The 20,218-nt window shown below is 25.1% G+C and overlaps 1 protein-coding gene across 1 annotated transcript; it reads right to left on the bottom strand.

Annotated features, from left to right (window-relative positions):
* Positions 1-1,387: 1,387 nt before the first annotated feature.
* Positions 1,388-16,355, bottom strand: LOC145836140 (uncharacterized). The gene is made up of 11 exons (XM_082943951.1): positions 16,267-16,355; positions 15,702-15,898; positions 12,654-12,742; positions 11,663-11,738; positions 9,485-9,609; positions 7,972-8,060; positions 7,333-7,600; positions 6,621-6,826; positions 5,639-5,782; positions 5,190-5,276; positions 1,388-1,724 (listed from the first exon to the last, which is right to left on the bottom strand). Exons 2-11 carry the CDS (start codon positions 15,741-15,743, stop codon positions 1,540-1,542), a joined length of 1,311 nt encoding a protein of 436 aa, XP_082800077.1. The 5' UTR covers positions 15,744-15,898; positions 16,267-16,355; the 3' UTR covers positions 1,388-1,539.
* Positions 16,356-20,218: the final 3,863 nt, after the last annotated feature.

Genomic DNA, 20,218 nt, shown 5'->3' with positions numbered 1-20,218 from the left:
TGAAGTGTGTTGATTCGTTAACACACAGAAACATATGCTGGTACAATAAAGGAAGATTACTGTATAATTTGTTTTTATTTATATTCCAGTGAACTTGTTTCACTAGGAACTTTTGTTGGCAAACGACCAAAGCTATATTTTTGAACAGTTATATAATATCAACAAAAAACATCGGCGAAATTCAGCAGAGCAGAAGCCTGGACTTTCGTTTGCCGTGAGACAAGCTCAAGTTTAACAATAGGGTTGATCACGCCTATTCGATCATCAGACCACAAGTTTCGAAAGACTGAGTCTCAGTCTACCGAAACTTGTGGTCTGATGATCGAACTGGCGTGAAGTTATATAATATGTGATATCATTATCATAATTTTGTTAGAATTTCAGATCATTTCCAATTGATATGAATTTATCCGAAACTTAGCTTAAGTTATACTTCGAGTATAGTGCATTCTACTATGCAATAAAACTTTGAGATTTTCTTTTCAAAACGCCTGTTTTGTTAAATTTTTTTTTTGTTACATGCATTTGTTTAAAGCAAAACAGCTAGCCTAAAAGACTAAAAAAACATTAGCAGGATTTTGTGAAAAAGCAAAGGTTTTAAGAATAAATAAACAAATTTACTATTAATCAACTATGTATACTAAAAAAGCTATAATAAGAACAAAAACTATTTGTAGCAAAAATACAAGTTATAAATTTTAAAAAGTGACTTTATTGTCATCAATGCAATACTAGCCTGAGTTTTTCAAAAAAAATTTACAAACAAATCAGAGTTTTCTAAAGTATTAATTTGGCCTGAGTTTAACTCTGATTTAAGTTTAACATGTTTTAGTTATTAAATATATTAATCTAATATATAAGTAAATTGGAGTCATTGGTTCAGAAAACAATATACAAAACTATTATTTTTAAAAAATTTTTTTCGGATATTTTGAAAATAAAATCCACATATTTCAAAATAAAAGCATTATTACTTTGATATGTGTGTAAAATACATACTATTTAGAGTTATTTTTGAGTGCAAAAGTTTTATTAGAAGCACAATTACTAAAAAATCAAATTTATTCTAAAAAAATTTTCTATAAACCACAATTGGAAACAAATTCAATATTATCTTTTTTCCTTGTTCCAACAAATAAGTCTTAGTTCTATTTAAGTTAAAACTATTTTTAAAGCATAAATGTTAAATGACAAAATTTTAGATTAAAATTTAAACAAATGTATTTTTTATCAGTGTAAAAATATACTTTGCTAAAAACAGTCTTAATTTATATATTTTTTCATATTTGTCAAATCATTAAATTTCTAATCACTATTACTGAATGTGTTTTATACTTTTTATCGTAATAAGTATTTTTCGTACGATAAAAACAAGTAGAAACTTCCTAACAATATTTTTAACAAATACCAACTTTAGTCAAACACCTAACTGATGTGATTTAAATTTTTTAGTGTAACAATTTTTTTTTGTACGACAATTAAAAACAAGTAAAAACTTCCCAACAAACATTCTTACAAGTACCAAACTTAATAAAAAATTTAATCACTGTCGCTGAAAGTGATCCTGGTGCCTTCGAACTTCTTTATAGCCAGCTGCTTCTTCAACTGCTGGCTGGCCTGCCAACTTCCGTGCACATCTCCTTCTGCTTGTACTTGTTGTGCTGCTGGTCTGTTTTCCTGCTTCTTCGGTTGCTTCCCTCCCTTCTTGAATGGTTTCTTCGTAGCTGTAGATATTTATTAATCATTTAATTTAAAAAATTTCAAGCACTTGATCTCTCCAGCAGTAAATATTTATTATATTTAATTAAATAAATTAAACTGAGCTTATTTGAAGTCTCACTTGGAATATTTCTCCACTAATTTCCTGTAATATTTATAATGGAATATTATTAGGTGCAGTTTGACAAATATTTCGTGCCAGCAATCATGTTTACAATCTTTAAGTCTTTGAAAACAAGCGCACCAACAGATAAAGAGTACTCTATCATGTATTTTAAATCTATAACTACAATGGTAGAGTATGAAAACAGAAAATTTAATATTTCTGCTAACTACACTCGGTTTTTTTGTTAAAAACTTCAATACCGTCAAACTTTAGAGAATAAGTTTACCGCGTTTTCCACGGTTTCAAATGAAACCAACTTTAAAAGCCTTGCGTCTTTGTTGGAATCATTTTGTATATATATATTAACTAAACTGTACACCATGGTTGCCACTGATCAAGCTGAGAAAAATTTCCTGACTTTTTACCAAAATTTTCCTGACTTTTCTTAATCAAACTCTTAAATTAAACTTATTCTAAAATACATAATCTAACACTTGAAACTATATAAAGCTTTCAATCTAATTTAAATACAGGTTAAAAACAACAGTTTTTTGCTGAATTCTATCATCCAACTTCCAGTACATCACTTAAACCATCTGTGTATGATTGATGTTTGTAATAAACAGCTCTATCAGCAAAATACTTGTACTATTACCTTAAAACACAGCTTGTCTGAAAAAAGGCACGATTTTTTAGCATTTCCTAGCACAAATATATCTAGATAAACAAACGACAAAGAAGGAACTTTTACAATTAAAACCTTGAATCATTAAGGAACTTTCACAATTCAAACCTTAAAACAATAACGAACTTTTACAATTAAGGCCATAGGGGGGGTCCACTTTGATTTTTACAACTTGATCTTATTTTGTAGAATTTAATCTGAGCTATCAGACACTTTTAACCGCTTAAAAAAACTCAAAGTAAGTTTTGAGATATAAGCGATCAAAGAAAGGGCATTCAATAGGTTCCTTATGGAAGGCAAAAACTAAAAATGCGAAAAAAGACTATTTCACTAAAAATCTATCTCCTCCTTCATTTTTTGAGTAACCTTTCTCAAATTTTTACAGAATGTGTATCATTAAACTTTAAAGAGAACTATTGTAGGATTTTTTTTTAATTTTGAGTAAAAAAATAATTATTGTCAAAAAACTACCCTTTTTTTTAGTTTTTTGTAGATAAAATTTTTATTTTTCAAAATTTCAAAAATTCCAACGTTCAGACTCTTCAAAATATTAAAAGGAACATTTTCTGAAAATTTGAAGTCTCTAGGTCAAAAAATGAAGGAGGAGATAGGTTTTTAGTGAATTTTTAAATTTCCGAGAAAATTGACCCCGAAAAATTTGCGGTCCATACGTTTGTATCGGAAACTTTTTACAAAAAATAAAATATCTCAAAAGTTAAATTATATTTTTGAAATCTATAAAAACAGGCTTGTAGTTTGTATTTAAAGCTTTCATATAAAAGCCAAAGTTATTTTTTGTAAAAAAAAAGTCGGACCCCCCCCCTATGGCCTTAAAACATTAAAACAATAAAGAACTTAATCAAATACTGTTTTTTTAAATGTATGTACTAAAATTTATTATTTTTGTTTTTTATTAGCACTTCAACCTCTTCATCTAATGAAGATATGGTTTCCTTCATCTGAACTGCATTCCGCTTCATTTTCTTGGCAGTTAAAATCATTTGCATCATTTTATTTAAATCACTCTCATCTGCTGCCCCTAAACTTGTTGAATAGCATCTTTTCTCTAAATCAAGCCACAACTTGTGGGCTTCATTTCTTTTCTTTGGACACTCATTTATTTTAACTTTCATTTATAAAATAACTCCTCTTATTGTTTAGTATAAAATTTGTAACAAATAAATATACTCTTATTTACTTTAAATACTTAAGTTACTCTACAAAAAAAAAACAAACAAACTTAATCTTGGCATATACCTCTCTTATAACTTATTTTATAAATTTAAACAACTTTGTAAAAATTATAAAGAGTTAAAGTATACACATTAACTTGTTACATAAAATACTAAATTAACTGCTTAGTTATAAAGAACTCAATTATTTACTTAAACAAAAAACACTTTGATTCTAAAATTATGCTAGATAAACTTTATATATATATCACAGTTTAACTATGGAAGTATCCTTGCTACAGATCATTAATACTAAAAAGCTTACAAAATCTGCTTGTTCAATATGTTTATAGACAATTTTTGCAGTTTTGTAATGGATATTTTACTAATTTATACCAGATAAAGGCATTGGAAATAAAATTAAATATATTTGTAAATTTCTAGGAAAATTTTGGAAATTTTTTCTGACTTTAAAGGACTTTTAATTAATTTTTACCATTTGAAGGCTTTGGAAAACAAGGAATTTTGTAAGTTTAAACTGACAAAATCTGACTTTTTTTTTAATTTTATGAAATTTCCTGACTTTTCCTGACTTATTTTTCAAAACCCCCCATTTTTTCCTGACTTTTGTCATTTTTTTTAATTTTTCCTGACTTTTCCTGATTTCCTGACCGAGTGGCAACCCTGGTACACGCAACTTGTTGTAAAATGTAATGACATCACATAATGAGAAAAAACTTTACAAATTTTATTGAATTGCAAACCTATGTGAGACAGTAAACTTTATTTTAAATAATTAGGTTAAACTAAGAACTGAATTATTTTCTGACCAGTTATTTGGCCTTTTATAACAAAATTATTCATTAAAAAAAGATTTTTTTCTGAAACTATTTCAATTTAGTAGATACAACACATTATGTTCTTTCTTAATTTGAAGTCTATATTGTAATATTTGTTACATGGGAATAATATTAAAACTATTCTATATTTTTTCACCTTTATTTTATTGTAAACTTGATTAATGTGAGAATCTTAAATTTATATGCCGAAATGAATAAAATCCTTATTTTTCTAATTCACTCTACATTTTTGAACATCTTTCTTTAAACACAAGGAAATAAAATTTTCACTGAGGGCGTTTTAACTTAGTGGATGAACTTAATAAATAAATTTAAGATAATTTTTTACTAAGATAAAACTTTATACTTGGAAATGACTTTTATCCTTTGACTGTTACCTCACCAGAATTTTAAGAGAAAATAATTTTTAGGATCTGCTAACGTTGCAACGAAAAAACTGATCAATATATTTTCATTATTATATCAAGTTAACTTGGTAATGTTTTTATCAGAATTATTTTCTGTTAAAACTACTAGTTTTTATCTCATGATTCATTTGAGAATAAACCTTGTATTATAACAAACTAGCTTAATAATATTTGATTCTGATTTTTTTTGTGCACTAATGACTTATTTTTGCAGATATTTTTAAATTACAAATAACTCACTAGTTTTTATATCAGGGTTCATTTGTGCATACAACTTTTTTCTTTCTCTCTGCCCGAGACGGTTCTTTTTCTTTTTGGTAACTTTGCCTAAAATATATGAACAAACTAATATTTATAAGCATAAAAAATATAATTTTATGGTAAAATAATTTAAATATAAGTTTAAATATTTGTTTCGGTAACTTTACCTAGAGCTATTTTTTTAGTAAAAATATTTGTAACTAAACTAAAATAATGTTAACGGAGTTAATAGTATATTCAAATATAAACTTATGATAAAAAAAACTTTAAAAATCATTTTCATTGTTTTCAAAAAAAGATTGAGATATTACAAAAATTATAAACTAAATTTTTAAGTAATGCTATAAACAAATGAAAAACAATTTTTGAATGTGCTTGTTGCTAAAGTGTAAGCTTAATACAATTAATTTAAAGGCGTAAAAAATCACCATTGTTAATTGGAACGTCTTTTTGTTTTTTCTCTACTTTCGACGATTGGGCTTTTCTGGTTTTTGACTGAACATTTTTGGCTGGTTGCTTTTTAGTTTTGCTTGGATTTTTTTCAGCTCTAGCTTGCTCGGAGATTGTTTTTTCTATTAAAAAAAATAAAGTTTTGTCCTGTCTTATTTGTTTTTTCAAGGCAAAATAACAACAAAAATAATAACAAATAGATTATTTCTTATCAATGTTAGCAAAGATAAACCTTTATGAAGTAATATATTGTGTGGGTAAGTTGTTATAAAGTAATAAAATAATACAAATAAATAAATGCTACTTAACCAATACAAGTATAAATTTTAAATACAAGTTTAATTAAAAAAATTATTAATTGTACCAAAAAAGTTATACGAACAAACAACAAAAATGCCAATATAAAAAAGTTATAATATTTTTGTATGGAATAAAACAACTGTGGTATATTCGACTAATTTTTGTTAAGCTAAAATGTTTTAACAGGTTCTCCAGAGCTCCATATAATAATCAACATCCAAAAATAATCATACTTTTATCTTAAACAGGGTTGCAAAGTGTTTTTTTGTTAAATTTTCTCCAGGTTTTCAAAGTACACATTTTTGGGTCTAATTTTAGTTTAAAGTTAAGTTTAAGGTAAGAAACGGTGCTAAGTAGTATAAAAACATTAAAAAGATACTGTAAAGCTACTTTATATGTGATTTTTAATAAAAAAACTAGATGAAGACAAATATTTTTATCTAAAGTATAGATTTTTTATGTCAAATCGAAATTTTACTACTGAACATGTTAAAACTGTTTGAATTTCCAGGTTTTTTTTTATTCTCAAATTCCAGGTTTTCAGGCTATCCTGGTTAGAGCTACGTTACTTCTAATTTTCAGTTGTAATTTTATAACAGAGCACTGTATATTTACAAAATTTAATTAAATATTTTAATAAAATAAATCAGTAAAACTAACTTGCAAACTTCTCGAGGTTCGCGTTTGTAAAAAATCCATCGCCGCCGTCGTCAGAGTCGTCTTCACCGGAACTTTCGTCCGAATGTTCGTCGGAAAGTTCCTGCGAGACTTGATTGATTTTCATTTCCCCGTCGTCGTATTTCGACCCGACGTTTTTGAGAACGTCTCCGATGTTTTTCTTCTTTGAGATCATCTCGTTGAAATCCCTGCAAATAAACAAAACATAAATGATTGTTTTTTATAATTTTAAAAACTAACAATGAAAATGTTTGGAAAATATTGTGCTGCAAAAATCTGTTTGTTTAATAACTCATTGGAATTCCTGCAATACAATTAAATAAAAGCAGTTATTGTTTAGACTTTCACATAATAAAATTTTTATTGAAAATATTGTGGTACAATAAAAAGTAATTTGCACACAACAATTAAAAAGAGTAGGTAGTTTTAGCAAAGCGTATTTGAGTTGCAACTTTATTTTTGATAAAGTTTTGCAGGCTTTTCAAAATACTCCAAAGCATTTTCCTAAATTATCAAATTTTAATGTTTATGTAGAAATAAGTTGAACAAATCTGAAAAACATTTCAACACAAATAAGAAAAGGATAAGAAAATAATAAAACAACTTGTCCAAAATATGCAACAATAATTTAAAATGATATAGTTCAAGCAAATTTAAAACTTTTTCAAATCAAAAACATCAAAATAAAACTAACATGTCAACCGATTCATCGCTGCTCTCCGAGTCACTTTCTTCTTCATCAAATTCATTTTCTTCTGAATTTTCTGATCCAACTTTTTCCAGATATCCTTCTTCTCCGTCTGATTCATCCTGATCACTATCATCAGCCGGTTCCGTCGTCTGAACTTCGTTTTTCTCGTTTGTCATTTCATCTTCGTTTGTCTCATTCGTCATTTCATCTTCGTTTGCCTCATCATTTAGTTGAGGTTCATCTGATGAATTTTCATTTTTTTCTGGTGCGCCTGCAATTATTTTTGAATTATCGACTGCAAAAAACTGAACCATCAACAACAGTCCATGCGACATTCTGCGACCTTTTTTTTTGTTTACAAAGTAGACATATACACTATGAACAATTTCAATTATTATTTTTAATTTTGAACATACGATGCAAACCAAAAGAGATTCGATAAAAAGTAATAAAACTTTTATGTTCGAGTTCGTTAGTAAACTGAGTTTTCAAACATTACCTTTATATTTACCAAATCAGAAAAAAGAGTTGTGTAAAATATGTTGTTTTAATTACTTTAATAAACCTTAAAGAAAAAAAGATCAAATATTTAGTTGTAATCATTTGAAAATACATATTAATGTTTTATGTAAAATTACCAACTCAAGTTTTCAGATTGTTGTTCCAAACAGGCTGAATTTTTGTCGTGAATTTCAGTAAAGTTTTCCACTTCTAATCTTATAATTTTCAACCTGTAATTTTTAATTAAAAAAAATCATTAAAAAATTGATTATAAAATCTAAAAACTAGTTAAATTATTCAATTTTAAGTATAAGAAATTTGTAGGCAATCAATTTGTAGATATACAATTAGCATTAATACAGTTTTTATAAGTTATACAGCTCGTATATATACACCTAGTATAAAAATAATTAAAATTACATTGTCTAGTAGTTCCAGATAAAATATGAATAAATCTATGAAACAAATGCATCTAAGTAGTAATACCATAAGTAAGTCCATTAACATTTTTTATACAAGTTGCTTTGTTTATATTAATCATGTAAACATGTAGTATAATGTTTACTTAGAGTTTTTACAATACTGATGATATTTCAAAATTTATTTTCTTGAAAAAAAGATATTTTAAAGTTTAAGCTTTAGGCATTTTAATCAAAGTTCAAAATTAACTTGTGTAAAAAACAACTTGGATAAAAAATGAATAACTGTTTTTTAAACTTTAACAGATTATAAAAAACATTTTGACCAACGAATCAAATAACTATAACTTTTATACTTCAACTTACAGACCAACAATAAAAAACAAAATAATATTATGGTATTCATTTGATGTTTAAAGTTAAGTAGGTATGGTAATTTGAAAAAAAAAATTAGTACAATGAACCTTAGATATAATATTCCATATAGGCTACAAGCTAATATCAAATAATTCAAATTTACTTGTGTTGGATTTTAGATTCAGATACAGGGTTGCCAAAAGTTTTTCTAAATTTATTTCAGGTTTTTTGAATATTTTTTAAGTTTTAAAAAGACAAGTTGTTGGTCCATTTTTAGCATAAAACTAAACTTAAGGTAAAAATAACTGTCTCAAATAGTATAACAACATTGAAAAACAAGTGTAAACCTATTTTAATTGTGTTTTTCAATGAAAAAATATTAAATGAAACAAAAAATTTTTGTCTTGATGATAGATTTTCATTTTCAATCGAAATTTTGTTACTTTGCATGTGAAAATAGTTGAAAATTTAAGATTTTTCAGGTTTTTTGCAAACTATCTCAAATTTCAGGTTTTTCCAGGTTTTTTCAGCAACCCTGCAGATGCCTTCATTTAAATTTATTTCAAATGTAAAACAAACTCACTGCTCTCACTCAACTGTTTAACTTGATAAGTTTAAAAAATAACATTCCATTGTGACCACTGATTACTTCAAAAGTTATTAAATTTTGTGTTGTCAAATTTTAATTAGTTATGCCTTTACGTATCAAGTAATGAGTTTAGCATATTTAAAGCAAAGTTTGTTTATTACAAGCTAATTATCACTTAAAATCATCTTTTATTTGATATATTAATGTTAGTTTTGTAAATGTCTATATACACATAAAATTTTAAAATACATAATAATATTTTTAATAACTTAGATCAACTGAAACTTACTTTTGCTGAATTTTAGAATCTGACGATATCTTATCAAACACCTCCATTGTTATGGGATCAATCCCCCCTATTTGTTTCCAGTTTGAGTTTATTATTGTTTTGAAAACCTCATCCGCATTCAGCCTCTGTTTAGTTATTATAATTACGTTTCAAACAGTTATGATTCTCATAGTTTGATTTTTGCATTAAATTTTAAATTTAAGTTAGTTTGTAGCAGAAGGTTAAATAGATAAAGACACATATAGCTATTTTCATATTTTAAAACTTTTAATAATGGACTAATACTTTATTCTTTAAAATTTTTAAATTAATTGGCTTTTAAAGATCATTAAGTTAACATTATTTTATAAGCTACAACAAAAAACAAACTTCATTTCTACAATGGTTGATAGTTGAAGTTAACAGAAAAATCATATAACTTACACTAAACACTATTTAATTTTTCAATTAGTTTTAGATTTTATTTTGACATAGAATACTGATAAAGCTTTAGATAAATGGTGTAGGTAGCTGTCAAATATACATGATGGCACGTTTTCGCACCAAGAGACGTTTGCAACAAAGGTAACTACTGCACAAAGACTTTTTTGCACGAGTTAAATTTTTTAATTGTATTTTCTACCAACTTATTTTTACTACAACTGTTACCCATAACTCTTACCCTTCGTTGATGACTCCGTTTTCTTATTGTTATTTTATTTTTATCATTATCTTTTTTTTTTACTACCACTGATAATCCTAACTCTTAGCCTTGGTCAGTACTTTTATTACTACTATCTATTTTGTTATATGTTTCTTTTTGTACAAAAATGTACCTTCGTGCAAATGTGTCCCTTCATGCATATTTGACCCTTTGTGTAAAAGTGTCTTTGTGTATATTTGACCAGTCCCAAAATGTTTTAAACCAATAACAAAAAATTGTTAAGTTTATACAAAAAAATCTTCTTTTAATTAAAAGGAAGCTTTAGTTTGGTTGAAACCTATTATTTTGTATCTGATAAATAACTTTTAATAACTTCAAAATATTAAAATTTGAACATATATGTAATTAATTCAATAGTAACAAATTATACAGTATGCTTCTTTTATTACACTGACATATGTTTCTGTGTGTTTAACGAATAAACACACTTTTACAACTGAGCTGGGAAAAAATAAAGAATAGAAGCTAAAGTATGGAAAGCTTTTACTATAATTTATTTAATTTCGACTTAATAATTACAAATATAATATAGTTTTATAACAGTCGGTTTTAACATTAAGTATTTTATCTATTATTAACCAAAAAAACTATAGTTATTATTTTTTTAAGGACACATGTATACCCCTACTTTAGCTTCTATTCTTTCCTTACAGTACTTATTTTTTACAGAGCTCAGTTGAAGTGTGTTGACTCGATTAACACACATAAACATATGTCAGTGTAATAAAAGAAGGATACTTTATAGTTTGTTATTATTATATAAATTCCAGTGAACTTGTTTCGTTAGGATCTTTTGTTAACAAACGCTTAAATTTTTCTTTTGGATAGTTATAATTAATACATTAATGATCTAAACCTGAAAAACGTGAAACTATATTCAATAGAAAATATGTATTTCAGTTCAATATTTTTAACATTTTGCTTACACATGTATAGTAAATAAAAGTTACAAAATCTTATAAAAATTAATTTCAATTAAGTTAAAATTAAATTATTGTCTTTTTAAGTAAACAAAATTTGCAACTTGAAGCTTATGCAAGGTTGTTTTTTAATTAAAAAATAAAAGATTACTCATTTTTAATGCTTGTTTTATTTTCATCAAACAAACTTATTTATTAAAAGAATAATTTTTAGGGATATTATAGGTTTATAGCTGAAAAAACATAGTTGGTTTAACCATAAAAAAAATCAATTTAAATATGGTTTTACAATCAAAAAATTTATAAAAATGTAAATATCTCAAAAACCAAATAACAATTGAAAATATTGTTATAAAAAAACTGTTTTAAAAAGGTTAAATTTATATTTAAAAACTTTAAAAATACAAATAAATTTTAAAGATTGTTATTTTATATTTAACTTAAAGTTACTTTAAAATTTGAAAAATAGTTAGTCTACTGCTTAATGATATATTTTATTCACAAACTAAAAAGTAAACCAAATAAATATGTTTTATTTTTAATTAAATAACAAACTTTATAAATATTTGCTTTGTCCTTCATTCTCAAAGCCCGACGTTTAAATTTTTCTTTATCTGTATCTGAGCTATTTCTGTAAAAGTAACTGTTTTAGTAAAAGTTAAAATAACTTTGTAGTAAACTTTACATAAATGTTTATATGTTCATAACGTGACTTCTGTAACTGAAAGTAAAATGATTTCAAAAAATAATAAAGATCTAGGATTCAATTTTTGAGAAGAAACATAAGTTAGAAGATATTTTAAGGACATGGGGGGTAGACATGTTTTTTTTTTGAAATTTGATCTTATTTCATATAGCTTTTACTAAGCTACAAAAAGCTTTTTACAGATTTAAAAAAATCAAAATAATTTTTGAAATATAGCCTGGTCAAAGTTGGAGGCAACAATAGGTTCCTTATGGGAGGCGGAAACTAAAAGGGTAAAAATAGACTATTTCACTAAAATCTTCTCCACCTTTTAAAAGATCACTACTTCAAACTTTTTGAAAATGTTTCTTGATATATTTAGAAAATTCTGATAGAAAGAATTTTTTTAAATTGAAAAATAAAAATTTTATATATAAATAAACAAAAAAAAAGTTATTTTTCGTCTTTTTGTTATAAAATTTTTATTTTTCAATTTTGTTTAATTTTGTTAAAACAGAATTTTCTTAATATTGCAAGAAAAATTTCATAAAAATTTGAGGTAGTTATCTCAAAAAACGTAGGAGGAGATAGATTTTTAGTGATTTCTAGTTATTTGCCATTTTAGTTTGCGCCTCCAATAAGGATCCTATTGTTGCCTCCGACTTTGACCGGCTATATCTCAAAAGTTGTTTTGAATATTTTAAACCTGTAAAAAGCATCTTGTAGCTTAGTAAAAACTGTATAAAATAAGATCAAAATTCAAATAAAAAGTGTTCATCCCCACCCCCCTATGCCCTTAAACTTTCACACTTTTTTTATGTGTAATTAACGTATATAAGTTTTATTAAGATGTATACCAACTTTCTGTTCAAATACTTGTTAGCATCTCTGTTCAGTTTTCTGACAAACCTGACAGCAACATTCTTTATATCCTTTCTCATTTTGATCATCTGGAAAAAAAATTGTATTTTGTAACAAAAATATACTTTTTTACTATAATGAAGTGTAATAAATAAAGATATTATTACAAAAATATCGTTTTGTTTCAAATATATCTGCACAACTATAAGACGTTTAATTATCATAACACACTTTCATTTTTATTAAAATTATATTCACAACTACCTTCATTTTTATTTGAGCTCAAGAAACAAAAACAATTACTTAATTTTTCTAAAGTTTTAAGCTATTAAACTTAAAACTGGGTTGCCAAAGGTTTTTTGAAAATTTTCTCCAGGTTTTCTGAATTTCTTACAAGTTTTTAAATAAAAAGATTTTTGTTCTATTCTTAGCTTAAAACCAAATTAAAGGCAAAAAACTGTCTTAATTAGTGTAACAACATTAAAAATATATAGTAATGCTATTTTAATTGTGTTTTATAACATTGATCTATTTATTGATAACAAAACAAAAATGATATATTTGACTTTTTTCAAATCTAAATTCCATTACTTTACATGTAAAAATTAATTAAAATTCCACAATTTTCCAGGTTTTTTGACAACCCTGTTAAAAAAGGTAACACAGTAATCATATACTTTTCATAACAGTAATTTCATAATAATTAAAACTTTAATATGCCATTTGGGTTAATGCATCAGAGCAAAAGTCAGCAACTCTAAACTATAAATACATATTTACAGACACTTTTGGCAACAATACTTTTTGTTTTAAAGTAGTCTTATTTTTCACATAAAAAAATTAACTACCATTTGCTTTTTCCAGATTTTTGAAAGTTAAACAACTTTTGAGATAAAAGCAAATTTAATTGTTTAAGGGCATCGGGGGTCTACCTTGTTTTCTAAAAGTTGATCTTATTTTGTAGTTTTATTTGAGCTGTGAATTATTGTTTATTGCTTAAAAATCAAAGTAATTTTATTACACAATCAAAATCGGTGTGCTAAATAGGTTCCTAATGGAAGGCCCAAACCAAAAACATAAAAAAACTACTTCACTTTAAAGTCTATGTTTTACTTCATTTTTCAACCAATCTTTTCCAAATTTTCACAAAAACTCCATTTCTAATAATTAAATCAAATGATTACACGGTTTTTTTCTGTTTTTGATAAATGAAAATTCTATTAAGAAATTCACTTATACTTTTTTTATCTAAAATTTTTATATTTTTATATTTTTAAAATTGCAATATTCAAAATATTTTAAACTATAAAAGCAACATTTCTTAAAAATTTGAGGTCTATAGCTCAAAAAATGAAGGAGAAGATAGATTTTTAGTGAATTTTTAGATTTTCAAGAAATCTGACAATGAACCAATTGCAGTCCATCAATTTGTAGAGAATTTTTTTTTTTACAAAACATTTACATCTCGAATTTTATATTCTATAGAAACTGACTTATAGTTTATATTTTTTGTTTTTATATAGAACCAATTTTAAAATTAGTAAAATAAATGTTGGACCTCCCCCCTTATGCCCTTAATAAGTTCCTTTTTGAGCTCACATACCAAAAAGACGCAAAATATATAACCAAAAAGACTACTTCATTTGATTTATCCTGCTCTACAATTTTTGGCTTTTTTTTTCTAACTTTTAAACTTAGTTACATTTTTAGGGAAAACGTAAATAATGTAAATCTAGTTTATATTTTTCAAAAAAGATAAAATATAGATTTTTTACACTCTAAGTATTTTTTTATAATTTAATCAAACATAGTTCTTAGTATTAAAGGGATATTTCCTAGTAATTGTCAACCAATTTTTCAATATTAGAAAAAATTGTCTTGAAAACATCTTCTCTAGAAAATTATATGAAAAACTTTATCTAAACTGAACCAAACATAAAAATATAGTTGAAAATTTTTTGATTGTGTTAAAAATATCTTACAGTTTATACTTATAAGGTTTCAATTTAAGGATCAATGTTAACATTTGTAATAAAGTATTAAATCTAAGGTCTTAAAGCTAATACACTAGAAATCCATATTTTCTTTAAAAAGAAACAAAACATACTTTATCAACAATAATATTTAAGGCCATAAGGGAGTAAAGCTTTTTTTTACATGCTGATCTCATCTTTATGATCTTCAACTTGGCTAGCAAATGCTTTTTACTGTTTTGAAAAATTCAAATTCGTTTTTGAGATGTGAGGACACAAAGCTGAAAAGCTCAATAAGTTCCTTATGGAACGACTGAACTAAAAAGGCAAAAAAAAGAATACTCATTAAAAATATATCTTCTCCTCAACTTTTTAAGCAATCTTTCTTAAAATTTCTCGCCATAATAGCAATTAAATAATATAAATCTCTACTATATGATTTTTTAACATAGGTATAAACATTTTTATATTGCAACAATTTTTTATCAGTCTGATTTTTTTTCTGAAACTAGCCTTACTTATAGCAAATTTTTTTTTTACATAATGAGAAGTTTTTTATTTTGTAAATACAAAGTTTAATTTTTTATATTTAGTTGATAAGATGTATTTACTGCATATATCAAAATAAATCAAAAATAATTTTATAGTAAACTACATATTTTTTGTACTAGAAAAAAACTATACCTTGTACACAATTAATAAATTTGAAATATTTAAATAGTAAAATCTATTTAATGCTTAATAAGAAAAAAATGAGCTATATATTGTACTTTGTCAAACTAAAGCTAATATTTCTTAAAAGTAAAAAAAACATGAAAGTTTAAGGGCATAGGGGGGTCCAACATTTTATGCCCTTAATATTAAAGTCTTGTCCAGGACAACATGTTAAACTGTATCCAAGTTATTACTCCAAAAGGTTTTTTTTGTAAACCAGGTTCTTCTACCTATTTTTTTTGAGCTTTTTTTGTTGTTCAATAAATAATATATATATATAGCAATAAAAAATATATAGAGTAAAGATGAAAAAAGTTCTGATTAAAATTTTCATAAAATTTAACTTAGAAACTATTCTTACCTCATTGTTGAGCATGTTGTGTTTAGCACGATTAACAGTCATTTTTATTTAGTATATTCTTCTATGTTTTACTAATATAGACTATGTTGTAACTATTTATGTTTTTTATAACAATTTAACAATATGCTAGCATGTGGAAGCAGCTAATATTATGGTATTCTTCTCTTAACGCTTGAATGAACACATTATTCACCAATCTAAACAAAACTTTCTTAAGATTTATAATATATGGTAGATGGAAACTTCAAATAAAACAAGAAGTTAAATATTTATTTTAACCATCAATAAAAAACACTTTTATCTTAATGTAAAGGTAGACATAAACTTTTAAAGGAAAACAAAATATTTGTCCCTTTTTACTTTACTTTAATAGCAGTGAAACTTTTTTAATGTCAGTACTAGGTATATTTAGTGTCTATGATATAACAACTTTTTATTTTGGCTTTGAAACTTTATAAACTAGTAGTAAATTATTAAGCTTTGTTTTTATTCAAAAGTTCAATATAAAATTGTTTAACTAATAATTAAAAGCTGTATCCTGTAATTTAAACAATTAATGCCTAACTTATAATACAATCAGGATTCGGGTGGGGGTGCTTCACTAGTCAAGTTTTGACGACTCAAATTACAAAAATTAGCATTCGTACAATTCAAGTTTTTACACCTTACATTGAAAGAACTCACATTCCGACAATTAAAATTCTGAAAATTCAAAGGTCGACATTTTAAGTTTGGACCACTAAAGTGCGACAATTCAGCTGTAGTAATAAATCAATCTTAAATATCTTAAATAAATCAATCAAACAGTACGTGAGATCTACAAGGAAGAGTTTCAAAGAAATATATAGATAATATAAATTTTAATTCGATAAATTAAATAAAAGACATAGAACAAAACTATTTTTAGGATTTAAAAGACAGCAATACAGACTTTAACATAAAATCAGAAATAAAAAGAAAAACAAATTTCAAATTCAATAACAGATTTGGTTTAAGAATTTGGAACCTAGAAAAGATTTAAATTGATAAATCAGATAAAACTAAATCACTAAACTCATAAGCGGAAGGCAAAATACATGTAGACACTATTAATATCTCTTTGTATTTTAGTCAAATTTAACCTAATAAATCTAAAATTAAAGTAAAAAAAAGCTGCGCACACAAACAGTTAATTTTTTTTTCCTTTAATATTTAAAAAATATATTTCATAGAAATTAACTAATTAGACTATTACAAAATGCACAAGTTCTTTAGTCAATAATATAGCTTATTCAGCGAAAAAAAAAAGACTCTTAAAATATTAGGTCCTAGGACCTGATGCGGGAAGAACCTTTCGATTGTCGCGCCACACACTTTGGATAGCATTAAACGTCTTGTCCAGGACAACAATAAATAATAATTATAACAAAACGATAGGCAGCATATTTTCAATCTTAACCAATAGTACTTTACAAGTGTTATAGATATTGTGATGTTAAAATTTTTTGTACCATTCTGTATAACAAATTGATTAAAGTAAAGTTTTTCCGAAATTGATATAAAATCGAAATACTTCAAGGGTGAAACATATTTAAGAAACTGTGGTTTTTTGTACAATTAACTAAGTACAATATGTTTATTTAAACTTTAATTGAGTTATGTTAAATATATATCAAAAAGGGTTCTGCTTTATCAACATTTTTATTTATTTTATTAATATAAAATGTTCATATATTAGTGTACCGAAAAATACATTATTGTCATTTCTAACAAAACAAATTAAAATAAACTATCCTATAGTTTTTTAATAGTATAAATGTGTACATTACTTAACTGGTGAATGTGTAAGTACATAAGTGGTTAAGTGCTTTCTTATGTATAAATTAACATAAAATTTCTTACAATTTCTACTTAGCTTAACTGTATTAACAGTTGTATTTAATATTTTTTTTCTTTTAATTTTCAAAGGAAAATAGTTTAAAAAGTTTGAAATATTATCAAAATAGTTAAAAATAATAATTTCTTTACAAAGATATACTTTAATTTGAATAAGTATGTTTTAACAATCTTAGCCAAACAGATATAATTCTTTTAGTATAATTAGTACATATTCAAAAATTTGCCACCCGCGAGCTTCTTTTCAGGCAGAAATATACATTTAAAAAACAAAAATTAAAGATTTTTAACAAAAACTTACAGTTGGGCTCTTAATTCAATAAATAATCTTTATTAGTGCTCTAATATTACTTAATTTATCATGTTTTTGATCTCTAATAACTTTTTTTACTGATTACTAGAACCTTTTTTAAATAAATGCGACCCGCAAAGGATTTTTTATAAATAGTGGGCCCGCGAGCAATTTTTTCTCGGAAAATCGGCCCGCAAGTTACATAAGACCTCTGCACTAAAACGAAGCATAAAGCAAAACAGTGGTAAGTTTTTATTTTAACGTTTATTTTTATTTAAAGCGTTTTGTCATAGTTATATAAGCTCTTTACAGTCAAAAAGTTTAGCAATACCTCTATAGTCATATTTAAAACAACAGTATTTTATTTTTACTTCAACTATTTATATAAAGTCTAACTTTTAATCTTACAACATATTTAGCTTCGAAACTTTAAAGAAACATATATCGAAAATAAATGAAATATATAAAAGTGTTTAATCAAATGAAAATAATTTTACTCAATGACTTAACTAGTTTATAAATGTTTTCGCAGCTTTTACTATTTCAATTTCATTATAAAATTAAATCAGTTTTATCAAAATACACCAACAGTTTTTCTAAGGTATTCTAAGATAGCAATGTTATTACAACTTGCACTTTATCAATTTACTTGATTAAAGTGTATTAAAAGATCAAATACTAAAAAACATACATCATTTATCATCAAATTATTTTTTTAGCTTACTAATTTTCATTGGTGTTAATGAGTTATTTTATAAAATAAAATAAAAATCTGCTGTAAAACAAAAAAAATGCAAAAGTTACTAAGCCAAGCTTCATAAAGAGAAGCTAATTCATGTTTAATAGCAATAAAAAAACTTTGTTGTTGTAAAAAGTAACAGTCAGGCTTATTGTTTAACAACTAGTAAACACCAGTGCTTTACTATTACATATCTTATCATGTTTTTGAATTAAAATCATGTTTATTATTGGTTCCTAAAATTATTTTATATAATTACGGTGACGACCGGCAAAGTATTTTTTCTGCACAGTGCGGGCCATGAGCTACTTTTAAAGGTAAAAAAAAATCCTGTTGCTAATAAAGTCTGCCAAAAACTGAATTTTAACGAATCACCTTCAACTAATTAATTAAAACCTATAATGGCAAAGTCTACTTAGTCAGACCTCAGATAATTTTTTTTAAATATTTACTTTGAGAATCTACAAAAATTGTATTTAGCTTTTTTTAAACTTCCACATAACTTTGTAATTTAACAAAAAACAAGTTTAAACAAAAGTTCAGATATACTACCTATCGTTAATTTTTTTTTTATTAAACAAGTTTATTAAGCTATATTCAAAGTCTTTATGTATTGTAGCTTATATTTATTAACTTAATATTGGTTATTGTTTTGTGACTTGTAGTATGGTACAAGGTTTACAGTAGTGTCTTTTTTTCTGTTTTTTGTGTTTTAAATACAAAGCACAGTTTAGTTTACGCAAATACTCTATAAAAAGTGTCTTTGTAACACCTTTCAACATTTTAGCTTTTATTATGTTAGCAACAAAGTCATTTGGTTTATTTTTGTGATAATAAGTTTTAATAAAATTAAATATTGAAATGATGTTATTTTGTCTTAAATTTTTTAAATGTTATTTTCAACCTTTATTTTTTATCAATACTTATTTATTTTTCAAGCTAGTATAGCATACTATTTCTAAATGCATTAACCTAAACATATTTCAAACCAACTCTATGATAAATTATTGGTTTGATAAAATTTTTCAAACACAAGATTATTCATGGTAGATTATAAATATTTTTTTTAATTTTTCATGCATGCCTTTTTGAGTGATATGCACTATGTGGTTAAACAAATACGATTTTATAAATCCTGTTAGTGTTATTTTTTAACAACATGACAATTATGCATAGAGTTTTTAAAAAGTCGTTATAATTGTTTTGCAAAGCGTTTCTTTTGAATTGAAAAATTTACAAAAGTCAATGTGGTTTTTTTCTTTTGTAAAATTTACTGAAAAGCTCCAATTACTTTTGAAAAAGACGTAATTGCATTGTACAGTAAGTTTATAAAGAAAGGTTAAGTAAAGATTATACAAAACATAAATCATTAAATTAAACCAGTCAAACTTATAAACATTACTTCCATGATTTTGTTACTCAGACATTTAAACGAATTGTAAAAATACTAAAAAAATAAAAATACAAGTAGCATCTGTTTTAATTGTAGTATATTTCATTTAAATAAACGAAATATATAATTAATAAAAAATAAATAAATCAAATAAGATCAGTATAAAAAGCTTCACCCCAAAGATTTACAAACGACATATTCTAAATAACAAAAATGTT

The sequence above is a fragment of the Thalia democratica genome, chromosome 5 (assembly GCF_965202585.1).
Source record: "Thalia democratica chromosome 5, ktThaDemo2.hap1.1, whole genome shotgun sequence".
Classification (NCBI taxonomy): domain Eukaryota; kingdom Metazoa; phylum Chordata; class Thaliacea; order Salpida; family Salpidae; genus Thalia; species Thalia democratica.
The sequence above is the reverse complement of the archived record's forward strand: the minus strand, read 5'-3'. Positions and strand labels throughout refer to the sequence as shown.